Source organism: Abramis brama (assembly GCF_963993115.1).
Source record: "Abramis brama genome assembly, chromosome: 15".
In the NCBI taxonomy this organism is placed as follows: domain Eukaryota; kingdom Metazoa; phylum Chordata; class Actinopteri; order Cypriniformes; family Leuciscidae; genus Abramis; species Abramis brama.
In genome coordinates this window covers 2,904,781-2,927,681 of record NC_139977.1, presented here as the reverse complement: position 1 = coordinate 2,927,681, position 22,901 = coordinate 2,904,781, and the positions used below count along the sequence as shown (strand labels likewise).

The following is a 22,901-nucleotide window of genomic DNA, read 5'->3' as shown; positions in this document are numbered from 1 at the left end:
AATCTACAACTTATTATTGTTTAAATTAAATTCTGACACTATAGAAAGCATGCAGTTTAAATTGTGTATATTTATTTTGATTAAAAAAAAAATTGTATAAGCCCCATCAGCAATTTTAAGCATTTTTTTCAAAAAGATGGGGGAAAATATTCTATACAACAAACAAATCTGAAAAACAACGTTTATTTTACATGTGTGTTGAAATACATTACAGAAATACTTGACACATTGCATTATACATTTAAAATGAATTACCTACATTTTATTTTACATTACGTAAGTTAAGAGCATTGGACCAGTGCACGATGCCTTCTAAACTGGTTAATTTAATTATTTGTTGCCCATTCACATTATTAGACTTGTAAACAATGTCGTTTTGAAGTTTTGTCACGTTATATGCTGGTCAAATAGCATGATAAGGGAGATCTATTCAGATATTCTTTAATTAATAATACAAAATCACTTATAATACGTAGGAGATTTATCCAGACTTTTCATAAACATTAACGAGAACCAAATGAAACACAGGGCTTAAATACATAGGGAATCAAAGAGAAACAAAGCAGGTGCGTGGAATTAGGAACTATGGAAACTAATTACTAACAGGGAAACTAACTAAAGGAACTTTTTCTCTCCTTTTTGGCCTTCTGTTCACACTGAGACGGCGTTTTTAGCTACAAAGCTTTTTGAAAATGCTCTCCAAAGTGGATAAATTTTAAAACGCTGTTTTCATGTTGTAGTGTGGACTGTGACAGAGGTATTTTAAAACGATGATGCAAGTTTAGTCATGTGACACATTTTGTACCACTAGATATTCATGTTTATGTCGGTTTTGTGCCTGTTATGTGCTATTCACTTTCACACAGTTGCTAAGATATGTTACTTTACACACTCTTCATATCACAGCCCTGCAAAGATGACAGAAAACTCACTCACATTTGCTGTCCTGTGGTAAAACATGAGAGCAGTCGCGTTTTAGACCAAACATATAATGGTGAGTGAGAGCGATCTGGGAGCGAATTCAGTGAATGGTGGCATATTTAGCTAAATAAAATAATCCTGTCAGAAGAATTGCGTGAGAACTTGATTATGTCTGTTCTATCTGTATCATCTCAGTGAGCTTTCATGAGGGTTTACACATGTGCTGTAAGGTGAATTTAGCGTTTTCCAACGTTTCAGTGTGGATGAGAAACTTTTGGAAAACGCTTGAAAACGCTAATGTGGACGGAGAGCGTTTTTTAACAAAAACTTTGTTTTCAAATCTATCCGGATTAATGTAGACGTAGCCTCAGGCATACAGGAACAGAGCAAACACAGTGAAAATGCAACCAAAACAGAACAGAATATACACGTTACAAGTTTATGATGCAATTTTTTCATTTTTCAGCATTAAACGTCATCTGTGCAATCACAATACTGGTTATAAAATATATTGAATATAAAAAAAAAAATCAGTAGTGTATTAGTTGTAAAAAGATCAGTGTCGGTTGATGTCAGAATCTGACTTTGATCTGATATAGGACCGATGCTGATGATCACGGAGTACTGCTGTCACGGTGACCTCCTCAACTTCTTGCGTCAACGAGCAGAAACATTTGCAAACACTTTTCTTGGTCTTCAAGGTTTCCCAGAGGATTCAAACCTCTACAAGAATGTGACCGTTCAAAATAACCGTTCTGCAAGGTATGTTCATGTCAGTGTCATATAATAATGGAAGGCTTGCCTTGTACCACCACTTCTTTTTTAGCAACTGTGATCAATGCTATGTTATTACGTTTCCAAGTATTATTAAAGCATTCTTCTTCCTACCCTGCTGGAAAAACATAAAAGCACATGAAGGTGGTCAGGCACTTTTTGTTGCAAGGTGGTTTACCAGGTCAAAACTGAGGTCCCTGAGCTTGTTGGGACTAATTGGACCAGCTACCATCAGAAGCTGGTTTTAGATTGATTGTCATGAATTATACCGATTTAAAACTTGTAGATATTGCTGTGACCAAGGCTACGTTCACACTGTCAGTCCAAATCCGATTATTTGTGTATCCGATCTAAAACTATTGATGTCCACACAGTGTATCGCAACTGTTCAGATCTGATTTGTGTGTCCATGCAACTCTTTCGTTTTCTGGAATCTGCATTGGTTTCTACCCGGACAGCAACATAGTGTTGGCCCAGATCCAGCCCACATCTGGGACACATGGATTCCACATGTACCAGATGTGGCCCGGATCTGGGCCAAACACTGTGTTGCTGTCTGGGTATGGACATGTTGTGAAATGTTTTGTTGGTAGGCATACGGTTCTTCACCAGTTTCAAAATATGTCTCTGTTATTGTTACGGAAGCAGACTCAAGAGATGGATAATGAAGTTAATAGGAGTTCATGGAGTCCCGACATCGCCCCGGAGTCTAGACTGGTGTAAGCAGGTGGGTACAGACTCCAGGGCGATGTCAGACTAGCAGGTAGTCAGAGCCGGACGGCAGCTCAGGGGACCAGGACAGAGCCGGTGTTGAGGACATATATGTATATATATATATCTTGCACGAGCGCTCAGGTGCGGCGGCGGCCATCTTGGACGAGGGCTCTGGTGTGGCGGCCATCTTGCACGAGGGCTCAGGTGTGGCGGCGGCCATCTTGCACGAGGGCTCAGGTGCGGCGGCGGCCATCTTGGACGAGGGCTCTGGTGTGGCAGCCATCTTGCACGAGGGCTCAGGTGTGGCGGCGGCCATCTTGCACGAGGGCTCAGGTGCGGCGGCGGCCATCTTGGACAAGGGCTCTGGTGTGGCGGCCATCTTGCATGAGGGCTCAGGAGTGGCGGCGGCCATACTGGACGAGGGCTCAGACGCAGCGGCAGCCATCTTGGACGAGGGCTCTGGAGTGGCGGCCATCTTGCATGAGGGCTCAGACGCAGCGGCGGCCATCTTGGACGAGGGCTCTGGAGTGGCGGCCATCTTGGGATGAGGTTCTGGAACGGCGGAGGCCATCTTGGGTCGAGGCTCTGGAACGGCGGAGGCCATCTTGGGTCGAGGCTCTGGAAGGGAGGTCTCGGCGGGACGAGACTCTGGAAGGGAGGCGGCCATGACGGAAAGGGAATCTGAATCCACTTCTCCTATGGTGTAGGACAATCCACAGGATTTTGTCGATGTATTCCTTCAAGGAACACATGGTGGGAATAGATGGAAAATGCCTGCAGAGTGGATCGTCCAGACCCATCCAAAAACAGGATTTTAAGGGTTGGCTCTTTCCAGGACACCTGGTGAACGAGGTGGAGGAATTCCCCTATGTAAGTCTCAATCGGGCGGTGGTCCTGGGAGATGGCAAGAAGCAGATCGACCGGGTCTGGGGGACCGAGGAGGATGCTAATATTGTTGTCTGTCAGTAATAGGTCCGGTCTTCTGTTACGGAAGCAGACTCTTCATGTGAATTTTGGCCATTCACACTAGCTAAATCTGATTGGATTTCAATTGGGTATGCACAAATAATCGGATTTGGACTGTGAACATAGCCTAAATGTGCTGTGGTTGTGGTGTCTCTTCTATTGTCAAACATGTACACCTTTCTCTTTTAGGAACACTTGTCATGGCTCAGAGAGCTTTAACGACGCACAATCAACACAGACGTCAAAAGACCTTTGTCAGGGTAAAGTAATAAAGTAAAGCAGACCAAATGTTCTGTAATGGGAAACACTGGGCATCCTTATCATTTTGGACTTTTCCAACAGAATCTTGCAATGAAGGAGGGGAGGACGTGTGGTCATTGGATAGTATTGATTTGCTGAAGTTCTCCTTTCAAGTGGCACAGGGAATGGAATTCCTAGCCTCCAAAAATGTAATATTTCTCAGTTATATGTTACATATATGTGTGTCAAAATTGTAGCTAATGTGGAAGATTTTTTTGTTGTTGTAAATATCCCTGCTAAACAGGTACTGGGGCTGCTGAGCTACAAAATAACAAAAAAGTAGCATATAAAATCAGATCTGAGGGCAAAATGGGGAACTTATATGAGGAAGTTCTATGCACTACTTATAATGTTACTTTTTTAAGATTTTTTGTTGTTGTTGTTGTCATTTTGGAAATGTGACAGCCACAGTCAAATTTTACTTTTAATATAGAAAAGAGTTGAACAAAAGTGATTGTCAAGGAACTAAGTAATATACAGTGCAGAATTTTAATTCTTGAACTATTTCTTTATAGATTCCAAACTGCACAGTAAGACTAATTATGTGAGAGATTAAGTAAATATATATATGTTTTTGGTACACTGTAATTTTATAATGCTGTTTATGATCAGTGTATTCACAGAGATTTGGCAGCACGGAACGTTCTTGTGTCTGACCGCAACATTGTGAAGATCTGTGATTTTGGCCTTGCACGAGACATCATGAATGACATGAACTATGTAGTGAAGGGAAATGTAAGTTATTTTTTTCTTTTATTATGAACAATTCAGCATTTTCGGGCCAGATTTCTAACAGCTTGCTCCAGCACAAATCCTCTTTTGGCATTAAAAACTAGCGCTGAAAAGGCGTGGACAGGGTTATTTTTGCGGCTGACCTTATTGCATATACATTTGTTGGAATTTCCCTTTCAGACAGAAAATGTATGTGAGGAGAGCATTTAAATGTATCATGCAAGGTGATTTACTAAGGTTTGCGCTTGTCAATTCACTCGTATTTGTGCCATTATTTAAAGTCCCCCTATAGTCAATTATTTTATCCCTTAAAACTTTGATCAGCAAAATGACATATTTAAACGATTTTTCCTTGAAAAAAAAAACTTCATGCCTTGAAATTGCTTGAATGTAACTCGACACCCTTGCCTCATTTAGTATACGCTGTTCTATGAATATGCAAATGAGCCCCACCTCCACTCACTCACTCAGCTCAGAGATCCACTGGTTGACGATCACACGTTGATCTGATTGGTTACAAGGTAGTTTATGACGTCAGAAACACCAGCGATTTCAAAGCGTGTTTTTGAGACTGTTATACTCAGCAATGGTGTCGACTTATGAATTTACACAAGGTTTGTCTTAAAGCATATTAAAAACACCACATAGACATATAAACAACATTCAAAGCTGGATTTTCACCACAGGGGACTTTAAAGCCCCAAAAAGCATGTCTCAAACCAGACTAATTTGCTCTTCTCTTGGTAGATTGTGTTGGTCATTATGGAAATTAACCCCTGCTTGGGGTTTACGGCCCTTACCCCTTTCCCCCAACAGGAGGCCGACTTCAAAGTCTCCTCTGTCCAAGATACCCCCCCCCCCCCCCCGCCTGATCTGAGAGCAAACACAGATTTCCTTCATGTGTTAAGACTAAAGCTGACTGCCACCATTTTCCAGCCCCCACTTATGTCACAAAAACTGCATTCAATTTTCTATAGTCTATGCAAAATCTCCAACTTCCATATACAACCTGTATGAACATTTAGTACCGAGACTGTCAAGATTTCTAACGATTTACTTGTTGCGGATGACTCAAGAATTCCTAGTAAGAGAATTCTTACTAGGCTATATTAATTCTTCTTGATTTAACTGCTGCATCTCGCACAACATATTATTAGATGGGATACACTAAAGGAAATGTTGGTACAACTATGGCTTGGTTTAAATCTTATCTCTCAGGTCACACCCAATTCATACAATTAAGGCAGTTCAGATCAAAGCCAGCCCAAATTAATACTGGTGTCCCACAGGGATCGGTCTTGGGACCCCTGCTATTTATAATTTACCTTCTTACCCTTGGTAGAATTTTCTGTCTATGTTATGCTGATAAAACCCAGTTTTACCCGACTCTACTTCTGTTCTTCCTCTGCCTTAACTTTCTAGTTGACTGTCTGAAATTAAAATTAGGTTCTCAAGCAATTTCCTCAAATTGAATAGCAGTAAAGACAGAAATGATCCTTGTAGGCTTAGAGAATAATGTGAAAACATCTACTTATTTTACTGTTAGTATTGATAATTCTCTTAGTTTCCTGTTTTACACATGTTAAGAGCTTGGGTGTTATCTTCAACAGTATTCTGTCACTTGAAAACACTTGAAAATTATTATTAATAATGTTACTCAGACAGTACTTCCACATACGTAACATTAACCGTCTCCATTCTGTCCTCTCAATGAGGAGCTCTGCCATCATGGTCCATGCAGTAAATCATTGTAAGGCTTTGCTTTATGATCTTCTTTCTAATAATTTCTGGACCTTTTTTGGTTAAACATTTCCCCTGTTCCTCAAAATTTGCAATTTTGCTACTTACTTCTAAGGCTCTTAACACTCTTGCTCCCTTTTGATTGTATGATCTTCTTTGCATATATACTTGTTCTTGAATCATCGTTTACATTCACTAGTTCTTCCTCTGATGTTTATGATTACTCTGAAGTCTCAAGCTTTAGCTACACTCTCTTACTCTCTTACTCAAGACAGAATTGTGACCATCTTTAAATCTCAAATCTTACCTTGTTAAACAGGCTTTCTGGTGACTGTATCCTTGTATTTTTCATTGCTCGTGGTGTTCTTAAGATACACTTGTGTGTTTTAGGCCAAACTGAGGGCCTACCACCTGCCTAATATTGTGAAGGTCTCATGCATCGAAGCATGAACTCCACAAGACCTCTGAAGGTGTTTTGTGGTCTCTGGCACCAAGACTTTAGCAGCAGATCCTTTAAGTCCTGCAAGTTGCAAAGTGGGGCCTCCATGGATCGGATTTCTTGGTTTGCTAAGATCTGGGGAATTTGGAGGCCAACATTTTGAATTCTTTGTCACATTCCTCAAACCATTCCCGAACAATTTTTGCAGTGTGGCAGGGTGCATTATCCCGCTGAAAGAGCCACTGCCATCAGAGTACATCTTTGCCATGTACGTGATCTGCAACAATCTTTAGGTAGGTGGTACGTGTCAAAGTAACATTCTCATGAATGCCAGGACCTTAGGTTTCCCCAGCAGAGCATCGTCCAGAGCATCCCATTGCTTACACCAGCCTGCCTTCTGCCTTCCATCTCTTTCCCATGTTAACGACACACACGCACCCTATCATCCACCTGATCTAAAAGAAAACGTGATTCATCAGACCAGGCGACCTTCCTCTGATGTCCCATGGTCCAATTCTCACCGTACCGTACCCCATGAAGGTGCTTTCGGTGGCAGACAGAGGTCATTATGGGCACCAAATGACCAAATAATAATAAGCAAATGTAGAAGGGAATTAATGTTAATAGAAAATCATAAAACATTAATCAATTCAGCATGGATTGTGTATGTTTTATCATTGCATTTAAAGTAGCAGTTGGTAAACATAATTTTCCTTGTACCTGTCTCTGGCAAAAAAATATATTTCTGATCTGCCTGCATTGACAACATTATATGAGAACTGAACTTAGTTGGACGACGACATCACTGTTTTCTCCAGAGCGGCTATATATATAAATTAACTAAATTAATAACTTTTTTACAACTAAAGTGAACCATCACTGAACGTACTTAAGCTTGACTATGATGCTGTTTTCTTCTAGAAACAAACTTTGTTGCATTATTTTCCTGTTATCTCTGTAAAGCTGCTTTGAAATGATCTGTATTGTAAAACGCACTATATAAATAAAGGTGACTTGACTTCTTACATTCTGTTTGACTGGTTCTACAGGCTCGGCTGCCAGTAAAATGGATGTCACCTGAAAGCATTTTTGAATGTCTTTACACAGTACAGAGTGATGTCTGGTCGTATGGCGTCCTTTTGTGGGAGATCTTTTCCTTGGGTGAGTGAATTTACTTGTTCATACCTATTAAAATGTTCATTTCATGAAGGTATTTTCTTGGTATTATGGCGCTTTTTTTTCTGTTTTTAGGTATGAGTCCTTACCCTAATGTTGTGATTGATGCACAATTCTATAAGATGATTAAAGATGGTTATCACATGCCACAACCAGATTTTGCCCCTCATGAAATGTGAGTTTATAAGCATTTGTAAAGTTTTAGAAAAGAAACAATAAATACTAAGCAAATCTCTATAAGTGACTTGATCTTCTGTAGGTACACAATGATGAAAATGTGCTGGAGTCTGGAACCAACTCTGCGTCCCACCTTTGCCAACATCAGAGAATTTATTGCAAAGTTGCTGCCAAAGCAGTCCAGCCAGGTGAGGCGTCAAAGCACCTTGTTAGAACAATTTCCTCTGGTGTAAAAGCAAACAAAATATAGCCATGTTTCTTGTATTTGTCATTTTGCTGATTTTCTATTTTGACACAGTGTAGTCTCCTGGCTAACAGAACGTCCTCAAAACTTTGGCTAACATTCTGGCAAGGTTCTCTTAAGGTTATAAACAAACATTCTTCCAGTAATGTTAATAGAACGTTTGTTGAAAGTTATTTAAAGGGGAACTCTCGCCAAAATGCAACCTAGGGTCTTTTTGTTAATCTACCCGAGGCAAACTTTCATTTAAAAGCATAATTAGGATGGAAACGCCACTTTTAAGTTTTACCGTATTTTCGTTTTAGGTTAAATGCCTTGTGAATGGGAGTGAATGGGGCACGACTATGATAGCATCAAAAATCACTATTTTTAAAACACTAAGAAAGCTCGACACAACATGAAACTGTGCTGGAAGTATCACCAGGGGCTCTACACATGAACTCCAGCATTGAGAACATTGTGTGTGTACACAGAGTTTACTAAAAATAAAGATTTTAAACAACTCACTGTGTTTCCGTCCGCCGGCATTTTGACAGTCAAAAATAGTCGATCTCCGAATGCGGATGAACTGACTCTGAATTTTAGAATTGCTTCTTACAGCAGGGGAAATAAGTATTGAACACGTCATACATTTTTCTCAGTAAATATATTTCCAAAGGTGCTATTGACATGAAATTTTCACCAGATGTTGGTAACAACCCAAGTAAGCCATACATACAAACAAACAAACAAAAATAAGTTCAGAAATTAAGTTATGTGTAATAATGTGAAATGACACAGGGAAAAAGTATTGAACACATGAAGAAAGGGAGGCGCAAAAAGGCATGGAAAGCCAAGACAACTGCTGAAAACTTACAGTAATTAAAAAGCAATCCAGCCCCCTGTCCGTGGAAATTAATAACAGCTGGTTCAGTCCCAAATGATGGCCTACAAAAAGGTCTCATTGCCAAGGTGTCACACAAGACACATCTCATGATGGGTAAAAGCAAGGAGCTGTCTCAAGACCTTCGCAACCTAATTGTTGCAAAACATAATGATGGCATTGGTTATAGGCACCATTCTAAGCTTCTGAATGGTCCAGTGAGCACTTTTGGGGAAAGACAATAATTTCACCATAAATTTGCCTCGACCAGCGCTCGTGTATTGTGAAACACCCATAGTATACATATAGGGAACCATTCGCGCGTCAAAAGACGGTTGCGGTCGGAACTCTGGTGTACTTTGGACGGAGTGGGCGGTCTGACTGACAATAGCCCACTCCCGACATCTTTTGACAGCGTATCCGCACTTAATTCTGACCACCTGTACACCTAGCTCTGAGGAGCTGTTTGGTACTGAAACCATTGTCAGTCAACATTATTTTTTTGCAAGGATGTTTGAAATAGTTCGGCAGAAAATAGCCTACTTCATTTGTCAGTAGGGCAATATGATTTTCGTTTATGTTACTTAGAAATTTGAGTGATAGGCTTTGTCCTATTTAATTTATGTTAAGCTATTTATATTTCATAATTTTTTTCTGTGGCATTTTTTTTCTCTGCTGACAGTACAATGTTAAAATAGCCTAATTGACACGAACACAATTTTTGTATAGCATTTATTATAGGCTACTTAATCTCATTCTTTCCGTTAGAGACATTTGAATGTGAGATTATGGAAACGAGATCTAAATTTTGCGAACCCGTCAGGTCGGGAAATAAAGCGGGTGAACACAGTGTATTTTAAGCAGTTGCTGAATAGAACCTTGTGGGAGCGGGACGGAAAAAAAACAGTCCCGCGCAGACCTTCTTAAACCTTAGGTGTGTATGTGTGTGTCCCGAATAAATAATAATAAAAAAAAGGAATAAAGTTCAAAAGTCGGACTGTAAGCGAATGAGGCATGATTGCTATTCACACCTTTATTGCTGTGATCTGTTACCACAATAGTACTTGATCTGTTTAAAATTATTTCCTTGATATATGCCTAAGGTGTTAAATTCAAAATCAAAATTAAAATTTGTCTAATCCAGTAATTCATTTTTTCTATTTTTGATCTGAGCACAATCAGAAAATCAGAAAACCCGTCGTTATTCGTTTTTTCATTTTAGTTCAGGAAATAAATAATGGAAAAACAAGTCGTTTTTCATCTTTTTATTTTTGGTTTTAATTTGAAAAAACGATTGAACGAATGATCCACGGACGGTTACGTACCCATCATATTCCGCGATTATAGGCCTATATAAGAGTATTTCATTTGTATCCATAGGCCTACTCTGTGTAGCTGGCCCGCCATCTACTGGCTAAAAAAAATATTGGCCCGCGGCCAAAGTTACTTGAGACCCCTGCTTTAGGAGCTTTCCATCTTTACTCTCCTCCCTGTTACGGAGATCGACTATTTTTGACTGTCAAAATGCCGGCGGACACAGAGACAGTGAGTTGTTCAAAATCTTTCTTTTTAGTAAACTCTGTGTACACAAACACTGTTCTCAATGCTTGAGTTCATGTGTAGAGCCTCTGGTGATACTTCCAGCAAAGTTTTATGTTGTGTCGAGCCTTCTTAGTGTTTTAAAAATAGTGATTTTTGATGCTATCATAGAAGTGCCCCATTCACAAGGCAATTAACCTAAAACGAAAATACGGTCAAACTTAAAAGTGGCGTTTCCATTCTAATTATGCTTTTAAGCAAAAGTTTGCCTCAAGTAGATTAACAAAAAGACCCTAGGTTGCATTTTGGCGAGAGTTCCCCTTTAAGTTTGCATAGGGTTAGCTTAAAAATGTAACTTACACTCTAAAAAATGGAGGTTGTTTCAACTCATATTTGGGTCAAATATGGACAAACCCAGCAGTGTCCCTACTTCCGCCTGTCAAGTCTTCTCCCTCCCTTGACTCCGCTGTGGGCCTGTGTCCTGGTTTTCCTGGTGGCTAGTTCCTAAAACTACCCTAAAAGACTAACTAATAGACCCTCAACTAATGGGCCTACCAAGGTGAATGGGACTTTGAAGAAACCAAAAGAAATAATGTGAGGAGATCAGAAGAATGCTTTTTTTTATTAGTTTGTAGTTAGGGTTAGGGTTAATTTACACTACAGCATGATCAAAATATACGTAATGGAGGTAAAAGTATTGAGCACACTGATCTATGCACAGACTTGAACAGTCATGCACCTTTGTGCCATTCCTGGACACTTTCTGTTCAAACTGTAGACACAAGTAAACCAAAACTGACATCTCTAAGGTGTTTGCTACTTCTTTTGCCATGCACTCAAGAAAACACTGCCCCACCATCAGTATTCAGTAATAGTGCTCACCTCACCATGTTCATGTAGAATATCAGTCCAGGGTATTGATCAGATTGCTGGTGTTGGTACAGAGATCTCAGAGAAAAACTGTTTGAAGACACTCATGTGAGAGTTTGAATTTGGTCCTTGGAAGAAGAAAAAAAAGTGAGAAATCAGGAGCAAATATTTTATTACATTTACGATTAAGGTAACACTTTACATTAAAGGTTCCCTTTGTAAAGGGATTAAAAAGATGTATATTAATAACTAATAACATATACAAATGCATTATAAATAAGTGATAAGCAGTTATAACTGCATGACTAAAAAGGGTGACTTTAAAACAATACCTGCCATATAGCGAGCGATTTTTAACTCACATGTTATAAATGCTTAAGAAATATATTTATTTATACTTAGGGCCAGATTTACTAACAGCTTGAGCCAGCGGAAACCGTCTTTTGACGTTAAAAAACTACTGTCAGGATTTACCAAAGACACGCAGTGAAAAATTAGTGCTGAAAGGCGTGGGCAGGTTTTTTTTTAGGCTGATCTTATTACATATGCATTTGTTGGAGTTTCCCTTTCAGGTGCAAAATTTATGTGAGGAGAGTATTTAAATTAATCATGCATGGTGATTTAGTAAGGTTTGCGCTCATCAATGTTCTGGTGTTTTCACCATTATTTACCGCCCCAAAAAGAAATGACCCGACTGTTCTTTAATGTGCGTGTCATCAGTCGGTCACGCACAGAACTTCTCCACTCCCATCGGCGCTGTTTTGAAATTGCGCTCTCACGCTTCTTTGCCCTGTTTAGTAAATCTGCCCCTTATTTCACTCAAAACCAGATTCCTGTTTTATTTCATGATGCAGCAAAAATAGTGAGACTTGAGACTGAAGGGTGTTGTATTTGTGGGTTTCTCAGAATATCTCATGACTCATGTCACTTTTTTTATTATGTTGCTTACCAGAAACCACTCTTCTTACACACAATACTCCACAAAAAGGTGGTGATTCCTAACAACAGCATATAATTATTGTTGTGCTCTTATCTTTTTTAAGTAAAGTTTGAGACTTTCATCTTGATAAACAAAAGGAATCATTTTTTATATATTGCTGTATAAGCATTTATAAAGGAGATTTAAAGGCTCAGTTTAATATTTCTATGTTCTGTATCACTGTGTTGTGTTTGTTTCCTTTTTCTGTTTAGAAGATAAATGAGCCTTTAAATCTCCTTTATAAATGCTTTACAAGGCATAACTAGTCCTCACTTTAGATGAGCTCACAAAAATAGTGAATAGGGATAGTTCACTTTAAAATGAAAATTCTGTCATCATATACTCACCCTCAAGTTGTTTCAAACCTGTATGAATTTCTTTCTTCTGCTGAACACAAAGGAAGATATTTGGAAGAATGTCAGTAACCAGACAGTTAACTGGAACCATTGACTTCCATAGTAAGAAAAAAAAATACTATGGAAGTCAATGGTTCCAGTTAACTGTTTGGTTACTGACATTCTTCAAAATATCTTCCTTTGTGTTCAGCAGAAGAAAGATATTCGGTAACACTTTATTTTGATGGTCCCTTTTGAACGTGCTGTTGACTATAAATAACTTTGCAACTATATGTCAACTAACTTTCATTGGAGTATAAGTAGACTGTCTGCTTAATATCTGCAAACACTTTATTGTGATGGTCCTCCAACAGACAGTCTACTGACTATAAGTAATTTTGCAACTACATGTCAACTTAATCTAACCCTAACCCTACCAGTCTACTAATACTTAACTAACACTCTAATGAGAGTTAGTAGACATGCAGGTGCAGCGTTACTTATAGTCAACAGAACGTGTTAAAGGGACCATCAAAATAAAGTGAAACCAGAAATTCATTCAGGTTTGAAACAACTTGAGGGTGAGTAAATGATGACAGAATTTTCATTTTAAAGTGAACTATCCCTTTAAGTATGAGCAATAACAATAGTAGTGCCTTGCCTTTGGAAGTCCACCTTTATGTAAAGTGGCATATTTATATATTCATATTTCTGTCACCAAATATATAGGCACAATCTGCCTATATATTTCATATTTCAATATGTTTCACTAGGGCTGGGCGATAAAGCGATAACGATATGTATCGCGATAGACCCGTAATCAATATCAATAAAAAATGCGTTCGATAAAACTTTTTTTTTTCTTCGTCGGAAGAAACCAGAGGTTGCGAAGCAAGTTTGGTTGCATGAACAAAGGCACTCACTCTCTGGTAACCTAGCAACGTAGGGGGTGACACGCTAACAGCCGGTGATGTAACAGTATGGTTGCGCCATAACGTTGTCTCATGTTGGGATTCTTCAGTAACAGAACCGGCGTGGAGTGATAAGTGGAAAATGAGTGCAGCAGCGATTGTTGATAAAACAGGGAAAGTCAGCTGACCAGTATGGCAGTTTTTTGGGATTTTATAAGTCTGACCGTAGTCAGACCAATGTCGTCTGCAAATTATGCAAGACCGTCGTCGGTTTCTCTATGTTTATATTTAACACTTTGCACTATTTTATTACACTTTATTAAGAATTTCTTACGTATTCTTTAATTTTGCACCTTAATGTTAAGAGATAATTGTTAAGTGTTCAATGTGATTTTAGACTTAAGTTTACATTTTAATTGTTTGAATGTTTTCCATCATGGTTGTGTTGACATTTCTGCCTTTATAACTGAGGGGATTATAATCAGAGGAAGGTTAAGTTTAAAATAAAAAATGTTTAAATGTAATATATTTGTCTCCTGGTCCTTATTTTAAATAGGTCATAAAAAATATCAATAATTATCGTTATCGACCGATATAAAACGCTTATATCGTGATACAGTTTTCAGCCATATCGCCCAGCCCTGTGTTCCACTCAGTTTCACACATTTCAGTCTGGCAACATAGTTTGGCAAAAGCCCAACTAGTAAAATGTGTACAAGTTTGTGTAAAAATAACACATTAACTAATGTGAGGAAGAATAAATGAATTATTCGTCAGAAATGATATCCTCCTCTGGATCCAGGCTTATTCCAAAAACACAAGCTTAACCTTAACTGCTTTCTCATCTCTCCAATGTCTTTCTTTAGCATTACATAAATGTTCTTTGAAAACATATGGCAATCGCTGAAAGAGTAAACATTTCGATTGCTAAAGGAAACACTAATCAGCATAATGGTGACTTCAAATGACATTTTCAACATATTCAATAAAACATCAACACTGACTAGAGCTAAACATCTGTTAATTCAAATAAAGAAGAATTTTGAACTTTAGACATGAAATAAATAAAATCAAAGTGTATTGTAATAAGTGGAGATGGTAATGCTGTTTTTGAGTTGTTAATCCTCATCTGAGAGATTTAATATGTTATTTTATGTGCAGTCGACTGTTTTTCCGTTCTTCTTGTTCCTCTGTGATCCTGCTTGTTAACAGCAGGTGTTCATCACTAATGGTCAATCATAACTTAATTATCTCAGTAACTCAGTTTTATTTTTTATACTCTGTAGATTGGACCCATATAGACATTGAATAGTGTTAATTTAACACTAAGGATTTTGCTATGTATCACGTCACTAAAACATTCTCCATGGGATTTATGTGCTATTGGAAATCTCCTGCTTCTGAAGTCGTGATTACGAGCTCATCGCGTTTAAATGCTTTGTTGTCATTAAGAACATGAATCATGGAGGACACCATGCCTATTTATTGGGAAAATCTTATTACAACCAAAATGATATTTAGCATCCCATTCATTGAAAACCATATAAACATTCATTATATATTACGATATCTAGCTAGTCAGCTTGCTGATGATTCTGCCCAGGACATGATTCAAGTTGCATTTCTTGATGCAGCAGCAGACTATGCTAAATGACAACTGTTTTCCAAAGTTCTCCCATGTATTAACACATTTAACACATAGCATGATGTTTTCTCATGAGGACTCGAAGGTCACACACAGTCAACAGAGGTTTCCAGCCCTGCCCTTCCCCTTTGCATTTTACAAAAAGTGGCACACAAATTGCAAAACTCAGTAATTACATAAATTATTTTGGTCCTCTTAAAAAGAACTGAATGTGCTTACTACACAAAAAATAATAATTAATTAATACAAACCTAAAAATAAAAATTTCAGAGCACGCAAACTGTCCCAATGAATTACTTCAACAATTGTTTCACCAAGAGGCTCATAAACAAACATAGAGGTATAGGAGAGGACTCTGCAAACTTTTTCACTTTGATTTTTCTTCTGGGCCATATCAGCAATGCCTTCATCACACATGCATTTCAAAATGCTGCTCACAGTAAATATATATATATATATATATATATATATATATATATATATATATATATATATATATATATGTGTGTGTGTGTGTGTGTGTGTGTGTGTAACGGCACAGAGGCACCCTGCATATACTTTAATGGAAGGTTTGTGGCTGCAGCCATACAACAATAGCAATACTTTATACATACATATTTAGCAGCAACACATAATTCAAGTGTAATGTTTAGGAAGTAAAAGCTTCTCTTCTTCAGCAGAATGATTCCATGTATCCAGAGTTGCAGAGGCTCCTGACGGGTTCCCACGACGAGGCCCAGCCTTTAATGAGGAACAGTCTGACCTAACTATATATGCTTCAGTTTTCCATATCTAGAACTAGAGCTAACAAGACAAGTCATATTTCTATATACGGCTTTGTGTTTTGTTTTTACATTGATAACGTTGTTATATCATGCTATATGATTTTGTGATTCCTTTATAGCAGATCATTTAGTATTTCACTTTTTGAAACCCATGGCAGCTAACACTTTATCAAACATCTTTCCCACTTCTGTTTGCAAATATGTTTATTATTTCTTTGTGACATTTATTTATCTTTTTATTTTGTTCATTTTATTTTAGCTTTCTCCTTTTGTCACTGATTATAATTGATATCTGTAAAATAGTAAAAAGTAAGTAAACTACCGTATCATTTCATTTGCCTTTCAAACCGTAAATACATACTGTATCATATACTTTTAAGCCTTTCAAAACAAATTTTGGGGGAAAAAAATGTGTGTGGCTCAATTATTGGCACCCTTGGAAATTTAAAAAAAGTAAAAGTTTTTACAGAGTAAAAAATCTAAGTATATTCCTTTTCATATTGTACATTAACTTCATCTGAAGGATTAAGAGCGCAGCTGGTAAGCAGTGATTTCTTGTTTTACTTGGTCATACAGTGGATATAAAAAGTATCATTTCAGAAAAAAAGATACAAATAAAAACTTAAAATAACCTGAAGTGTGCACTAACTGTTGTAATTGGATCTGTGGCTGTGTTCAGAAACTGATCAAGCTCATGAGAAATAGTGTGTGTATGTGTGTATTTGTTCTTTTATATTATGCATTTATTATTGTATATGTTGTGTATCCTGAGTAGGATCCTCCGTCTGTATTCACTGGAATGGATGGTATTAATAGTGTAGTTTTTTCTTTGATATAAGTTATTCTGTCTTTTTTTTATATTGACTATTTACGTGTTATTGTGGTCCGTGGGTCAGCCTGACGTTTATACACCCACTGGTCTTTCTACTGTGAAGCTCTCAACTTTACATGTTTTTTTCCTACATCTTAATAAAACATTTATCTGAGCTATTCTTTGTTTATGAAGTTATTTATTTATTTATTTTTGGGCTGGGAGTCATGTTTTTATATTTTATTTATTGCGGCTTAACCCTGGATGCTCGCAATAACCTGGGGCCTGTCACTAAATCTAAGTTCCTCTGTATCGCAGACGTAGCAGGAACCAGATTTGATCAACAGATAATCATTTTTATTGCTATTTAAGCATTTTTCCATAATCGGTATTGGTTTGTAATATGGGATTCACCGATAAATGGTGCCATCTTGTGGATATTTTGAGAATTGCATTCGAGACTGCCATTACAGTTTTTCTCAATTGCTAAAACACAATTTCTGCCTTCCACCGTACTCCCCTTTCCTAAACCCCATTGAGGAATTCTTCTCCTCATGGCGGTGGAAGGTATATGAACGCCAACCTTACACCAGGGTAAATCTCCTGCAAGCCATGGGACTTGCCTGTGGTGACACAGGTGTGGAGGCATGCCAAGCCTGGATACGGCATGCCAGGGGTTTTTTCCCCCGTTGCCTGGCCAGACAAAATGTGGCCTGTGATGTGGATGAAGTCCTGTGGCCTGACCCAGTACGGAGACATGATGCTGTGGCTGAGTAATGCACTTATTTGTATATTTTTGTACTTTATTTTTACTTGGGCTTACTGTACACAAGTGGCAAACGCATAAGATTTCTGTTTGTTTTTACAAGTGCTACGTGTAAATGCACAAGATTTCTGTTTTGCCTTTTTGTACAAGTGCTAAATGCACAAAAAAAAATTGTTTTGCAACATGCATTTAGCCTACAGTGAACAATAAACATTTATTTCTCCAGCTTCATGTCCTGAGCATTGTGTTTTCTATTTTCTACGTAGTGTTTAGTGACTGTTCAGTAGTGTTTTTAATTTTGATTGACTTGGGACACGATTTGACAACATAGTTCAGTTTTGAGCACAGATTGAACTGTTTTGAGGTGAAAGTTTGGTTTTGCAAGAAGAGTCTGAGGTTTTGTGAATGTAGCTTGAAAATTGGGTTTTGTGTTCACAGTTTAGAGAAAAGGAGAGCAGCTTTCAAGAAATGTGTCTTAGCAATCGAGAAAAACTGTAACAAATGGAAAGCACATGTTCAGGGCCATACAAATTGTTCATTGTACAGTATACAGCCTACAATGCACTGTACTACCGTATACAATACTAAAAGGGACAAAAATCAAAGGAGTAAACATGTGATCAGTGTGCTTCTTCTTGTCTTTGGGCATCATTTGAAACCGGTTAAATCAGTTTTGAGTGGTTGTGTTCAATCAATGACGTGTGTTCTCTATTTGTGTTTGATTGTTGCCACTTGTGTTTACCAGTGTGGATGACGTGCATTAGAGTGCAGAATGTGTTTTGAAAATGAGAATGTGTTTAGAGTTTTGCTGAAAAGTCTAAGTGAGATCTGCAAATTGTGTTTTACCATGTGAAATGGTTTAAGGTATTGACAACAGACTGCACAATTAGCTAAAGGAGTTCAGGCAACTGAGAACTGTATTCAGCCAATGGGTTTTAGTGTTTTAGCAATTGAGAAAAACTGTAAAGCACTGCTTCTGAGGGGAGATGTCATCAACGGTGTTCAAAGGTAAAATAACTGACCTCCCTTAATCAGTCAGAGTTTTGAGCATGCTTCTCTTCCTAGGATTGCTGGTGAGTCCTCATTTACAATTTGGAATTCTAGGTCAAACTCATTGGGTCTCATTCATGAAACATTCGTAAATATACGAGTAAATATGTGAGTGATTTGCGCGTAAAGAGACATTCCCGAAAATTCTTCTCCTGATTCACAAATACTTCGTAAACGTCAGATTTGATAGTGAAATGTGTGTGTGGGTTAATGAATTCCAATCACTCGTAAATGGGACGCGCGTGCACGCTCATTCTCAATTACCATAAATCCCGCCAATTAAAACCGACTGACAGCTATATATGGGCATCATATTATGACACGAAACGAAGGATTTCAACATGTCTTCTCAAAAGCGAATGCTATTGTATTATTACATGTATAATTTTGGAAGAAAAAAAAAAAAAAAAGCGAATGAAGAAGAGAAATTTCTCAGATGCAGAAATTGAAGTTTTATTATCAGAAGTTCATTCAAAACGCCACATTTTATTTTCAAGCGTACATAGTGGCGTATCAGGTCCTAAAAAAAAAGGATTTTTTTAGGTAATAGGCTACATGCTTTAGGTAAAAATGCTTGGCAGCATATTACAGATGCAGTTAATGGAGTTTCATCTTTTAATCGAACAGACCCAGAAGTGAAAAGAAAATGGTTCGACATGAAGCTTGACTGCAACACTTGTAACTTGCGGACTTGTAAAAAAAAAACAAAAAAAAAAACAGCTTGAATATAAAAAAATAAAAAAAACTTGTGGACTTGTGTTCCGTTTGCAGATGCTATTACTGGCTCTCGTAATACAAATAAAAAGAAAAACCGTATGTAATTACTATATATAATACTTTTTCAAAATGCTGTGTAAATATGTACCCGATTACGTTGAATTAAAATGCAGTTTATTAATGAGCAAAACGTTCGGATGTTAAACGTACTATTTACGCGTGGCTGGGAGCAGGTGTAGATTTCTTTCGTACCAACTAACATTTGGGAAATACGAACATTTTAATGAATCCGAAAATTTACGCCAGAACCACTTTACACACGATTTACACAAAAATTCGTTCTGCTCGTGTTTCATGAATGAGACCCATTGTCTTTGTAACTACATTTGAGCCTTACCTTACCATTTGTCTCCATCTTGTGGCCAGAATATGTAACTAACAAGCAGTTTGACTTCTTCAGAGGTGTTTTCTTGTTAGAGGTTTTCTCAAAGTCTTTAAAGGACAACACTTTACACTCTGCTCCTGTGTCTAGCTTAAAGGTAAGTATGCAGTTGTTTATTCTGAATTCTTGAGTCCATTTCTTGTTTTCACTTTCCATTGTAGAGACTGTATTCATTTGTGGCAGCCATTTGCTAGCTGTTTGCTCACTTCGTTCAATTTCGATGGTACCTTTAAACAATTCAGCATCTTCTTGTTGTTCTGTCTCATGGACTTTTTTCTCCAATCTTCTAGGTTTGCCTTTTTGTTTTGGTGTTTTGCACATGCAGCTAAAATGGTTCTTGCACAAGCAATTATTACAAATTTTGCCATACGCCGGACACTTCCTTGGCTCATGTACATAACCACATCTCGTGCACTCTCTGTCACGAATCAATAGAGGATGCAAGATGCAAGTAAAAGGTTTATTTGGAAATAAACAGGAAAGTCAAGTCAGGACAATACACAAACACAGTGGCAGCAGAGTGGTGCAGGGACCTTGATGGGCTACCCGGTGGTGGTGAATGAGTGATAGGCAATAGACCTGTGGAGTACCAGAGGTGAGAAACAATCCAGGCGGGAAACACTGAACACGGAGACAATAATCATCCAGGCGGAAAACGTTGAACACGGAGACAATAATCCAGGGAAAACGCCAGACAGGACAGGAACGGGAAACAACACCGGTAGACTCCACAACGATCTGACAACACAAGACACCAGTCACAGAGCATATAAAGGTGAGTTGAGTGGGATCAGCTGTTGATCAAGCGGTAATCAGATGCGACACGCACACGCACAATTACACGAGACAAGGAAGAGACAGTGAATTCATGAACCGTGACAGTACCCCTCCCCCTCCTAGGAACGCCTCCTGGCATTCCCAGACGCCCTTACCTGTTGATTGTAATCATCGATAAGGGAATGATCCAGGATGTCTCTAGCAGGTACCCAACTTCTCTCCTCCGGACCGTAACCTTCCCAATCCACCAGGTACTGGAATCCGCGTCCCCTCCGTCTTGAGTCCAGAAAACGGCCCGTAGATAGGCCCGTAGATGACACTGGTAACGAGTTGTGAGCGTACTCAACCATTGAGAGCTGCTGACTCCAGGAGGAAGGATTCTTGGATACCAAACATCGCAACACTCTTTCCAAATCTTGGTTGGCTCTCTCAGTTTGGCCATTGCTTTGGGGATGAAACCCTGAAGACAGACTGACACTCGCTCCCAGTAATTTACAAAATTCTCGCCAAAATTTGGACACAAACTGGGGCCCCCTGTCGGAGACCACGTCCATTGGGAGGCCATGTAAACGAAAAACGTGATCCACAACAGTCACCGCTGTCTCCTTGGCGGAGGGTAATTTAGGCAAGGGGATAAAATGAGCTGCCTTCGAGAACCGGTCCACTACGGTCAAAACAACCGTCTTGCCCTGGGAGGGCGGTGATAAAATCTAGCGCTATGTGGGGCCAGGGACTCGAAGAGACAGACAGCGGTTCGAGTAACCCATCTGGGTGTCAGTTGGAAGTCTTACCAGTGGCACAAACCGAGCAAGCCAAGACAAAACGGCGTTACCCCTTCTAAGGCCATCTTGACCTTCGATTCGACCTCCCATGTGAGTGTGGAGATGAATAGGGTCTAGGGTAAAATGCACTCGGGAGTGGACAGGTGTTCGGTATGGTCAAAAATGCACGATAAAGAATCGGGTTTGATGTTTTTGGAACCCGGGCGGTACGAGAGAGAAAAATAAAAACAACCGAAAAAAAGTGCCCACCAAACCTCCCTGGAGTTGAGTCTTTTGGCGGTTCTGATATATTCCAGGTTCTTGTGATCGGTCCAAATGATAAAAGGTACCCCTGACCCTTCTAACCAATGATGCCATTCTTCCAACGCTAACCTGACTGCCAACAACTCTCTGTTACCAATGTCATAGTTAAGTTCGAAAAGCGCATTTCTCCGCCTTGAAAAAAAGCCCATTCTCTAGCAACCTCTGAAGCACTCGTCGGACGTACTGCACATGTTCCTGGAGAGAAGATGAAAAAATCAATATGTCGTCCAGGTAGACATATATGAACTGATCAACCATATCTCACAAGAGTCTGGAAGACAGCTGGGGAGTTGGACAGCCCGAAAGGCATGACCAAATATTCAAAGTGTCCCCTGGGGGTGTTAAACGCGGTCTTCCATTCATCCCCCTTCCTTATGCAAACCAAATGATAGGCATTACATAAATCCAATTTTGTGAAGACCGATGCTCCCAGCAACCTCTCGAAGGCTGAAGACATAAATGGCAAAGAATTAGTATTCTTTACTGTGATGTAAACCCCCGGTAATCAATACAAGAGGGCAGAGAACCATCTTTCTTCCCCACAAAAAAGAACCCTGCCCCTGCTGGAGAAGAGGAAGGACGGATGAACCCCGTTGCTAGAGAATCAGAAATATATTTCTCCATGGCCTCCTTTTCTGGAGCAGAAAGCGAATATAACTTGCCTTCAGGCGGAGACTTACATGGCAGTAAATCTATGGCACAGTCATAGGGACGATGCGGAGGAAGAGAAGCAGCACGGGACCTTACTGACTTCAGGTCGAGGTACTCAACGGGCACGTTTGATAAATCCACTGCCTCCTCCTGAAACACAGAACCAGACACAGACGAACAAGCAGACACTAGACAGGACTCATTAGACTGATTGCTCCATGTGGAAACGGAGCTCTGGTGCCAGTCCACTCTGGGGTTGTGTTGAGTTAACCAGGGGTGACCAAGAACAACGGGTGCAAGTGGAGAGTCCATGAGTAGAAATGACAATGTTTCAGTATGATTGCCTGATGTGGTGAGTGTGATGGGTCCAGTGGTGAGCGAAATGTTGGGGAGTTCTTGACAATTGAGAGTGTTGACAGATATTTTGTGAGTGAGTGATGTGATCGGAATCTGAAGTCTGTGAGCAACCTTAAGGTCCATGAAATTACCCTCCGCT

At 39.0% G+C, this 22,901-nt stretch overlaps 1 protein-coding gene across 2 annotated transcripts in view; it reads left to right on the top strand.

Moving 5' to 3' along the window:
* The window catches only part of csf1rb (colony stimulating factor 1 receptor, b), a 44,105-nt gene extending 27,013 nt beyond the window's left edge, over nucleotides 1-17,092 (top strand). Inside the window, exons 14-21 of one of the 2 annotated variants that reach the window (XM_084137864.1) lie at nucleotides 1,521-1,683; nucleotides 3,565-3,635; nucleotides 3,718-3,824; nucleotides 4,288-4,410; nucleotides 7,636-7,747; nucleotides 7,838-7,937; nucleotides 8,022-8,127; nucleotides 16,002-17,092. In XM_084137864.1, the coding sequence (XP_083993990.1) occupies nucleotides 1,521-1,683; nucleotides 3,565-3,635; nucleotides 3,718-3,824; nucleotides 4,288-4,410; nucleotides 7,636-7,747; nucleotides 7,838-7,937; nucleotides 8,022-8,127; nucleotides 16,002-16,088 (869 nt within the window). In that variant the 3' untranslated portion in view covers nucleotides 16,089-17,092. Of the gene's footprint in view, nucleotides 1-1,520; nucleotides 1,684-3,564; nucleotides 3,636-3,717; nucleotides 3,825-4,287; nucleotides 4,411-7,635; nucleotides 7,748-7,837; nucleotides 7,938-8,021; nucleotides 8,128-15,998 lie in introns of both variants that reach the window. The other variant, XM_084137863.1, reaches the window with a different exon arrangement.
* The last annotated feature ends 5,809 nt before the right edge of the window (nucleotides 17,093-22,901 follow it).